General features: G+C 42.9%; 1 protein-coding gene across 1 annotated transcript in view; it reads left to right on the plus strand.

The window, feature by feature from the left end:
• The window catches only part of pln (phospholamban), an 18,364-nt gene extending 10,421 nt beyond the window's left edge, over nt 1–7,943 (plus strand). Inside the window, exons 2-3 of the mRNA XM_055165930.1 lie at nt 94–194; nt 4,757–7,943. Coding sequence (XP_055021905.1) covers nt 4,877–5,038 — 162 coding nt within the window. The 5' untranslated portion in view covers nt 94–194; nt 4,757–4,876 and the 3' untranslated portion in view covers nt 5,039–7,943. The remainder of the gene's footprint in view (nt 1–93; nt 195–4,756) is intronic.
• Nucleotides 7,944–11,225: the final 3,282 nt, after the last annotated feature.

An 11,225-nucleotide genomic window follows, 5' to 3' on the forward strand; every position in this document is an offset into this window, starting at 1 on the left:
GTAGATGGCGCCAACACGCTCGCGCTTTAAGGACCCGTCTTTAACACGTCAACGCGCCTCACTTATCTTTTTTTTTTTTTTTTTTTTCCACAGATCCCCTCGTCCAGCTGTTCCCCCCCCGCCCGGCGCCGCTCCCGACCCGCCGGCCCCGTCCCAGCGCCGCCCGACCTCAGCCCGCGGGATCAGGCTCGGCCGTAAGTGTCCACGTCCCCAAACGAGCCGCGGGACGTTCACGGGCGCCGCCTCCATCTTGTTCGGGGGGGAGGTTAAATTTGGCAGAGAAATGCAAAGTATGTTGCGCTGACAGACGTAAAGACTCCAGCACCTCGATAAAACCACGAGAGGGAAAAAGAGACGGACGGAGTTTGAAAAAAATCACACAAAACGGTTTTTAAAATGACAAATACACAAACAGTTTAGAGTTATTTTGTTTTTAAAGTCACTCAAAATGGAGTCTGGTGAGGTTTGAGTCATGTTCTAATGATGTTTAATCCTCAGAAACAGACCTGGACTTGTGTTTTGTTTCATTCACACGTGTTTGAACCTGTCGTTTTTAAAGTTTTAGTTTTTTTTCTTTTTACCTTTAGTTCAGTCAAAATCAGAAATTCCAAAAGAGCTGAAATGATCCAGATGATTCTAGTGTGTGGAGTTTCAAAACACAACGGAGCACTTCCTGTATCACCACATGACTAGAGTTTTGCAAAAATATTGAAATATCGATATATTGTATTGTTTAATGTGATGATACAGTATCGATATCGTGAGCTGTTGTATCGATAAAGATTTTTAGGTTTATTTTACTAAATGATTTTGTGTAAGAGCGACAGGTGTGTTGATAGTTTCACAGTTTTGAGTAAAATGCTTTTTGTATTAAACTGAGTGGACTTTTAGTGTCAGAGTCTAACTCATAGTCTCTGTTTTTCACAGAACCATATCGAATCGATATGAAATATATCGTATCGAATTGTATTGAATCGAAAGTGCACTGTATCGAAAAATGTATCGTATCGTGGCCGATGTGTGGAGTCGGGCTGAGTAGCATTAAGAAGTTGTTGATATGATCTATATCTGCATACAGTGCACTTTCAATTCGATACGATATATTTAAAATCGATTCAATAAAAAAATTTAAAGTCTAAATCATGTCTGTGATACTAAAATCTTTGTTAAACCACTTCAGTGGAAACGTCAAACGTGTCACATTAAAGAGTTTCCATCCATGTTCTTCCTCTTCTCTGGGGTCGGGTCTCGGGGGCATCAGTCTAAACAGGGACTCCCAGACTTCCATCACCCCAGACACTTCCTCCAGCTCCTCCAGTGGGACCTGAGGTGTTCCCAGGTCAGTCCAGAGACACAGTCCCTCCAGTGTGTCCTGGGTTTTCCCCCGGGGCCTCCTCCTGGTGGGACATGAACACCTCCTGAGGGACACGTCCAGGACACATCAGAACAGACGCTCGAGTCTCAACTGCTCCTCTCCACGTGGAGGAGCAGCGGCTCTACTCCGAGCTCCTCCCGTGTGACTGAGCTCCTCACTCTGTCTCTGAGGGAGACGCCCAGACGCCCTGTGGAGGAAACTCATTTCGAGCGCTTGTATCTGTGATCTGGTCCTTTCGGTCACTACCCAGAGTCATGACCAGAGGTGAGAGGAGGAACAAGACTGACGGTAAATCGAGAGCTTCGCCTTTCGACTCAGCTCCTCTTCACCACAACGACCGATACAGCGACGACATCACTGCAGACGCTGCACCTGTCCACCTGTCCACCTGTCAGTCTCACGCTCCGCCCTCGCCTCACTCCAGAACAAAACCCCGAGATACTTGAACTCCTCCACCTGAGGCAAACATTAAAGAGTTTCTTTCCTCTAAACAAACAACAAAACTGTAGCTGTAACAGAATCAACCAAAAAATACTCTTGGTGTTTTTATCAATATATCGATACAGCAGCTCATGATATCGATACTATATCATCACATTAAACGATAAATATTTGTGCACACCCCTGGTATCGAGGTGTGTATTGTATCGGCAACTTCTTAATGATACTCGGCCCTAAACATGACATCACAAGGTGGAACAGAACAGTGTTGGGGTTTTTTTCAGTTTGAGAGAAGAACTCAGTGTAAATGTTTGGGTTTGTGAGTTAAACATGTGTGAATGAAACAAAAAAACACAACTCCAGGTCTGTTTGTGCCGAGAAAACAACATTAAATATCGAACTATTATCTCTTTAACAGTGTCTTTTCTACTTTTCTACTTTTCTCCCGCCAGCGTCACGTTGTTCTCTTCTGACTTCCACGAGTTAAACTTGTCCAGACTTGAAGCGTGACCAGAAATATTTCTCAAATGGGTTGCCAGGTCAGAAGTTTTCAGGTCAGCGCTCGAGTCTGAGTTAAAGTTGTGAGCGGATGCAGTGAGCTCAGAGGCAGTGCCCCACATAACACCACCCACCACCACCAACAGAAACGCCACAAACACCAAACCTGCCAAACCTGCCGCTGATCTGACCGCCCCCGTCTGTTTAAAGACACACTGCGGAACATTAGGATCAGATATGACGATAAAAATGTTATTGCACAAAAACTCTTTCTTTCCGTGAGTGCGCTCGCTTCTCCAAAAACCCGACTCTAAGTCTACGTTCAGACTGCAGGGCTTAACGCTCGATTCCGATTTTTTTGTAAAATCCGATGTTTTTTCGAGGTCGTTCACATTTCCAATTAAATGCGACTTGTCTGTGACTCCAGTGTGAAGGTAAACGGCCCGAAAGTGTCCCACATGTGACACTGGAGACACGACGACGTCAACCCCATGCGTCAACCGCAGCGAGCGTGTGTGTGTTTACGGAAGTTGTTCAAATATGGTCGCGAGCATTGAGCACCTGGAGATTTTACAGTTTCGGTTTCTGCCTGCATCAGCGCAGAATAGTGACGTTTGTGTTGTCAGCTTCTTCTGGAGGGGCCTGAAAAGAGCCTTAAAAGAGAGTCCAGAAGGGTTAAAGGTGTTCAGAAACATGTCTCTTTATTTGGCTCACACAGGTACAGATCTCTTGATTCAAGTTGATTCACACAGCATCTCTCCACGTCACCTCTCCTAGTACAAGAAGAGCTGACAGCTTTATACTGACCATCTCGTCACAATATTGACAAACTGTAACTGGTATTTACAGGAAATTCACAGACATGTTGACCTAGACAGTGTAACACAGATAATCATATGTTAAAGAGTTCAGACACTCCCCCTTTATGTCTCATATACATCAGAAAGTCCATCATAACATGTCCCCAACTCATTGACATTTTAAAGTTCAGACACTGACTTCTCTTTATGACACATGTACAAGAACATTGAACCCTTCCACATTGCATGGTGAATTAACATAAATGAAAAACTAAAAATACAGAAATTAATTCCCACAGTGTCTTGTTGATAACGTGTAGGTGGATGAATGCACTTTGGCCGTTCAGACTGAAGTCACATGTCAAAAGATCAGATATGTGTCAGTTTCAGGAGCAAATATCCAAGTGTCCTGGATCTGTGTGGTTCAGACGTCATTAAAAGATCAGATACAGGAACACAGAGACAAAAAATCAGATTTGGGTCACTTCAGGCTGCAGTCTGAACGCAGCCTTATTTGTTCTGGAGGCGGAGTGCTCCTGCTTTTTTCCATGGAAATCTTGCTCCTTTGGCTGTAATGTTCCACAGTGTGGCATTAAACGTACTGTATCTATCTCCACGAAGAACGTTCCGAAGTTTAGTTTTAACTTTCTATTTCTTCTACGTTTGCTCTGCGGATGTTTGAAAGACGTTTAATTCGCCGTCAGCGGTTCTTTTCACTCAGAATATGAAAAAGACATTTTCCTTCTTCCGTGTTTCTATTTGTGCGTCCGATAATGCAGCAGGAGTTTAATATTATCGGGGATAAATACGCGAGGTTTACGTACTGTGTTTGACGCTACCGTGTTTCTTGCCTCTGACCAAAATATTTCCCAGCAGCAACGCGGGCTTTTAATAACAACGACGTCATCTGAAACTCACCTGTACAGTAAACAAAACAGGATGGTTGGACCAGACTGATTTAAAGGTTGTATAGAGGATTTTTTTAAGGGAAGAGAAATACAGCGACAGTCCTTGTGCGCGTTCAGAATCACTGTTGAAGTTTCCTGTCTAGAAGTAATTCAGCGACCGACGCGTCAGTTTTTAGACCCTTCGTCTGCTTCGGTCGCGCCATCGCTGGACGAGATCTCCAAGAATCACCTCAGTTTGGCTTTGCTACTTTTCCACTTCTCTTCTTCTTTCAGCGACCTCAAAAACGGACTTTCTTTTGCGGTGAACCGGTCGTGGATTCTCGTCCGCCGTCGCGACAAACTTTGTGCGAAATGCGAGGAAGCGACAGTTCGAAAAAGCCTCTAAGAACCGCTGCGTAAACCACGTAATCCCCGCGCTCCGACGAGTCAGTTACACTAGGGAGTTTGATTGACAACCTAACAGCCAATAGAAAATGAGGGAGCCTCGTTTTCTATTGGCTGATGTTTATCTGGCCTCAACACGTCCACAGTTGATAGATTTTTGTTCTTTTTTTTTTTTGGTCATCATAATTACAAAGCTGCTGCGTCTCTGTAATGGTATTTTAATCTTTCACTGACAGTTTGAAAATAAAAAAAATCCTCCATACAACCTTTAACTCTGGATAAAAATAACGCTAATAATTTTGGTATTTTTCTTCTATAAAAATCTAAAAACATGTCAACTTTTTTTCCAGGAATCAGGAGAAATCTGAAGACCGTAGACCAGGTCGTCCGTCAGTCCTCCTCACGACCTCAGTCCAAGTCCTGAGTCCAGTCCAGAGTCGTGTCCAGAGTCCAGACCGGAGCCCGTTGCCATGGAGAGGGTGCAGCACATGACCAAGTCTGCGATCCGGAGAGCGTCTCAGATCGAGGTGAACCCCCAGGCCAAGAGGAACCTCCAGGAGCTCTTCGTCAACTTCACCCTGATCCTCATCTGCCTCCTGCTCATCTACATCATCGTCCTCCTCAGCAGCTGAAGAGCGCGCGGGCTAACGCTACGAGCTAACGCTAAGCTAACGCTACGAGCTAACGCTAACGCTACAGGCTAACCTTTGAAATCGAGTAAACATGTTGATATTTCGATGGTTTGGGAGTCGAAAAACACACTTAAAACACAACTTAAATTAGCTCTGACCTTGAATCATGTTTAAAGAGAAAAATATTAGTTTAATTACCGTTTAAATCTTTTATTTTTACTGTAAAAGAGCGGCTAAATTAACGACTAGCACGCGCCACAGACCAGTGTTTCCCAAACTGTTTTTCTGGGGACCCATATTTTAAAAGCTACAAACTTTCACGACCCAAGTCCAGAGAAATTATTCGTAAATCACAAAATAAAGAACATTACTGAGGATATTTTATTGTTGACTCAAGTTTAAATAATGAAAAACACTCACTGAAGCAGCAATAAGTCGCCTATTTGGACTTTAAATGTGGCCCGTTTATTTTTCTTTTCAACATTCAATTGAAGCAGCAAAACTGGAACAAAATAATCAATAAAATAATGACAAAAAGATTAGAAATGATCCAAAACATGTCTTAAGATTTCAGCTTTTCTAGTGAGACGGGAGGTGTTCCTGTCTGGGTTTTTGTATCTTGTTCCAGACCCCAAAAAAATCTCTTTGGGAAACAGTGTCACAGACTGTATACGTGAGTGGACAAAGCTAAACCATCATGGGCGTGTTTCCGGCTCCACCGACTCTAGCTCCAATTGACTTCACATTGAAAAAAACGCGGCTCCTCTCTCGGTAACTGTCGCCGCGAGCTTCGTCGTTTTGGTCTTAAAATGTTGGCGTTAACCCGCTCTACATGCTCCTCGGGTTTTTTATTCAATAATTTTGTTCGTAAATAAAGATATGAACATTAATAACAGACAAATCAGACGCCTGCTTTCCCCCGAGGTCGTTCCTGATTGGCTCTTTGGTTGCTTTGATTCTCTCAAATATAAAACTCAGAAATTTACTCCTATAACTGCCAGCCTCGATGAGCTTCATTTGACTGGAGCCGAACGCTGTGGTGACGTCAAAGGAGCCGAGTCCACTTCTTTATACAGTCTGTCTTGGTCTTGGTAATTGATATTAAATATATATATATTTTATATTTATAATAGACTCTACTCACGCTTACGTCACAAATCAGGAAGAAGTTTGGAATCATGTGACGCCGACTTCCTTCGAGCTCTATTCGCCGTCGTAAGTCTGACAAAATCTAGTAAAAATGAGAGAATGTCCCAGATGTCCGAGTGCACTGGTTCATGTGTTTAGAAAAGACGAGACGCCAAATTCTAGTTGATTCCAAACAGCACAAACACACTTTTACGTCACTGGAAATCGTCGTCGTCGCGTGTTTCCGAACGTCGTCCCGGTTTGTGACGTAAACGTGAGCAGAGTCCACTTCAGGTGCTTCTTAAGAATCGACACCAAAATGACAGAAAGTTGAAAACTGAAGGTGCAAGAAACACAAGTGTTTAAATAATAATCTAGTGTAATATTGTCGAGGTGAACCAGCTGATATAGAGAGACAATACAGAACGTACATACATATCTGCATTAATATGTCGTGGTATAGATAAACACGGTGTCCACACGTCCCTGTTCACCCGGGACAGTCCCAGTCCTCAGTCCTGTGCCCCCGTCCCTGCAGATTTACACAAAACCAAGAAATGTCCCCAATGTCTCTGTTTTGGACCAATCTGATCCCAGTAAAAACAGGAGGTGTAACAAAGAAAACTCACAGTTCAGTTCATTTTTGGTTCAGTTTGGGAACAAAAACCGTTTGCGTGTTGTTTATTTGAGTTTTTATTAAACCAACAATTTGTTTCAACATGAAATAAACAGTAAAATAAAATTAATGGAAAGTGCTGATTGGTAAAACTAATAAGTTCAATAAAATATTCTCAAATAAGCAACAAATATAAAAAAAATGTATTCCTTGTAAACAGTAAACAAAACTTTTCAAAAAGTAAAGTGCAGCACAAACTAAACCAGAACTAAAACTAAAACTAAAAATTCCAGCATGAACTTTTACTCAATCTTCAGATTTTTGGCCAGAAAACTGCAGTGGAGCAGATCTGGTTGGGAGGGACGAGGTCGAGTCGGGGGATCATAGTTTTGAAGACGTGGCTCTAAATATAAAACCTGCAGGAAACTCTTCCCCATCACAGATGAATTCTCCCGTGAAGATTAAAGAGTCGAGTCTCGTGAAGCTGCACATGTAAACAAACATGAACTGCACCAAACCAAACGTCCTGAACCACAAACACATGAACCGTTACACGTCCAGTAAAGAGACGCAGAAGAGAGTCAAGAAAAAACCACCAAAACACAAAGACAATGTGACTATAGGCGAGTTTCACTGTTGACAAAAGCGCGTGTTGCATGATGGGAATTATTTTGTTCGGCGGCAAGAAACACTAATTGAACATGACGGACGGAGCGAGAAAACACGTAAAGGTATTGATCCTGGTTATTTATCCACTCGAACGGCAGACGACCCAAGACCATTTGACCAGAAATTGATCATAAACATCGACAGACGACAAATCACCTTTTCAACCCCGACAAAAGTGAAACCAAACCACATCAGAATCTCCAACTCCCTGGACAAATATTCACTTTGGCGACATCCACGATGACCAGTGTTGGAGAGTAACAGATTACATGTACCAGAGTAATCAGAGTACAAATGATGAGTAACTGTATTCAGTTACAGTTACTGTTTCCGTGAGTGGTAATTGGATTACAGTTACTTTGTTGAAATAAATGGATTAAACAGAGGGATTTTACTGTTTTGGCGTTTTGGGCTAAATCCCCCTTTTTTTTCGGTAATTCCACTCATTGCCGGAAACTAAACCAGGACTAAACCAGGTCTAAACTAGATCTAAACCAGGACTAAACCAGGACTAAACCAGGACTAACCAGGACTAAACCAGGACTAAACCAGGTCTAAAACTAGATCTAAACCAGGACTAAACCAGGATTAAACCAGGTCTAAACCAGGACTAAACCAGGACTAAAACAAGGACTAAACCAGGACTAAACTAGATCTAAACCAGGTCTAAACCAGGACTAAACCAAGGTCTAAACCAGGAACTAAAACAAAACCAGGACTAAACCAGGACTAAACCAGGCTAAACCAGGACTAAACCAGGACTAAACCAGGACTAAAACAGGACTAAACCAGGATCTAAACCAGGTCTAAACTAAACTTTACGAAAAAGACATTTTCCTTCTTCCGTGCTTCTATTTGTGCAGCAGGAGTTTAACATCATCAAGGATAAATACGTGAGGTTTACACTCTGTGTTTGACGCTACCGTGTTTCAGCCTCCGACCAAAATATTTCCCAGCAGCAACGCGGGCTTTAATAACAATGACGTCATCTGAAACTCGCCTGTACTCAGTCGTGTCAGTCACCAATGCAAATCAGTTTTCTTTAATTAAACTCGTCTCATCATTTGATTTTGACCGAGCGCCACAGACCGAGAGTTTCCCAGATTCTGACGTTGTAAATGTGGTGAGAATAACTGGAGCTGGAGCCGGAGCTGGAGCCGGAGCCGGAGCCGGAGCCGGAGCCGGAGCCGGAGCCGGAGCCGGAGCCGGAGCTCAGGCACACGTCTCCCCTCCTCAGATGAAGCTCTTCACCGGGTTAAATATAAACGGTGTCAGATAAAATAAACATGTGGACAGAAGTGGGATTGTGCAGAGTCGAACCGCGATTAAACACGACGAGCGGAGGAAACAGAAACTCCACAGCTGAAAAACGACTTCCACCTGCCACACGGACTCAAGGACTGAACCAGGACTGAACCAGGACTGAACCAGGACTAAAACAGGACTAAACAGGACTAAAACAAGACTGAACCAGGACTGAACCAGGACTGAACCAGGACTAAACCAGGACTAAAAAAACAAGACTGAACAGGACTGAACCAGGACTAAAAACAACAGGACTAAACACAGGACTGAAACCAGGACTGAACCAGGACTAAACCAGGACTAAAACAGGACTGAACCAGGACTAAACCAGGACTAAAACAAGACTGAACCAGGACTGAACCAGGACTGAACCAGGACTAAAACAGGACTGAACCAGGACTGAACCAGGACTGAACCAGGACTAAAACAAGACTGAACCAGGACTGAACCAGGACTAAAACAAGGACTGAACAGGACTAAACCAGGAACTAAAACAGGACTGAACCAGGACTGACCAGGACTAAAACCAGGACTAAACCAGGACTGAACCAAGGACTAAAACAGGACTGAACCAGGACTGAAACCAGGACTGAACAGGACTAAACCAGGACTGAACCAGGACTAAACAGGACTGAACCAGGACTAAACTAAGACTGAACCAGGACTGAAACCAGGACTAAAACAAGACTGAACCAGGACTGAACAGGACTGAACCAGGACTAAACCAGGACTAAAACAAGACTGAACCAGGACTGAACCAGGACTGAAACCAGGACTAAACCAGGAACTGAACAGGACTGAACCAGGAACAGGACTAAACCAGGACTGAACCAGGACTGAACCAGGACTGAACCAGGACTAAAACAGGACTGAACCAGGACTAAAACAGGACTAAACCAGGACTAAACCAGGACTAAACCAGGACTGAACCAGGACTAAAACAGGACTGAACCAGGACTGAAACAGGACTGAACCAGGACTAAAACAAGGACTGAACCAGGACTAAAACAGGACTAAACCAGGACTGAACCAGGAAAAAAGACTGAACCAGGACTGAACCAGGACTAAAACAAGACTGAACCAGGACTGAAACAGGACTAAAACAGGACTAAAACAAGACTAAACCAGGACTAAACAGGACTAAACCAGGACTGAACCAGGACTAAACCAGGACTGACTAAACCAGGACTAAACCAGGACTAGACCAGGACTAAATCTAAACTGGACGTCTCAAATTTAAATCATAAACTTTGACATAAAGCTTCATTGTGTAACTTTCTGTTGGTGGAAATGAACCTGTTTGAAGTTAAAGCCACACTACGGAACATTCTCCACAATGTGTTTTATGTCATAATGTGGAATCGTTGAGGCAGAAGAATAATGTTTCCATATTAGTTCACACATTAGTCCTGTAGTAGTGAGAGTGAGGTCTGTGGAGAGGCGAGCTCACTGTTTGTCATTCAGAATTATCATGAAAAAACACACTTCTATTTGAGTTTGTTTGGCAGAAAAGTTACACACTGTGGCTTTAAAGGTGTAACTTTCCTGGAAGAGTCGGGGCCGCCTCCATAAAACACAAACACTAAAAAAATTAAAATCATAAAAACGTTTAAAATACATAAAAATAAATAAAACTCAATCATATTTCAAGGTTGAGTTCGTTTTAAATGAGAATTTGATGAGGAATCGTTCATTTCGATCTGATTCTTTGGCCTTGAATGTTCCACAGAACGGCATTAAACTGACCCGTCTCCATGGAAACGAGCAGGCGACGCCCCCGAGCCAGTAAAGTCACGGGTTATATCTGTGGAAAGGCGAGCCTGGCCACAGTAAAACCCCGATCACACGAGATCAGTTTGGTGATTCGTCGTAACTGCGGAGGAACCAGAGAACTTCATCCAGAACAAACGCGACGTGTTTGGAATTTGTAAAGTTAAAAAATCGATGCAGTTCAGTAAAAATAAAATCTAAATCAAGTCTGTGACGCTAAAAGTCTTTGTTAAACCACTTCTTCTCGTGCAAAGTTAAAAACGAAACACAAACATTTTAATCGTCAAAAAAAAACAGCGAAAACGTCAAATGTTTCGCATAAACGAGTTTCCACAAAACTGTAGCTGGAACTAAATAATTTAATAAAATAAACAAAACAAAAAAAAAAATCCTCTTGGCGATATATCGATACAGCAGCCGACGATACCGATACTGTATCATCACATTAAACGACACCATATATCGATATTTTGATATTTTCACACACTCCTGAAGCCAAAATCTACCTTTAAATCCTGTATTTTCGTTTTCAGCGCAGTCGCCTCTCCACAGATCTGACCTGTCACTTCACCTCTATGCATCGCCTGCTTGTTTGCTGCGGAAATATAATCACAGAAAATGTAAAAAATTCCGAGTAAAACGAGCAGCTGTCAGACTCTCCTGCGGTAAAGTTACGCAGTGCAGCTTTAAAATTCAAAC

The sequence above is a fragment of the Boleophthalmus pectinirostris genome, unplaced genomic scaffold (assembly GCF_026225935.1).
Source record: "Boleophthalmus pectinirostris isolate CB_2022bp ecotype Guang Dong unplaced genomic scaffold, ASM2622593v1 HiC_scaffold_11, whole genome shotgun sequence".
Classification (NCBI taxonomy): domain Eukaryota; kingdom Metazoa; phylum Chordata; class Actinopteri; order Gobiiformes; family Gobiidae; genus Boleophthalmus; species Boleophthalmus pectinirostris.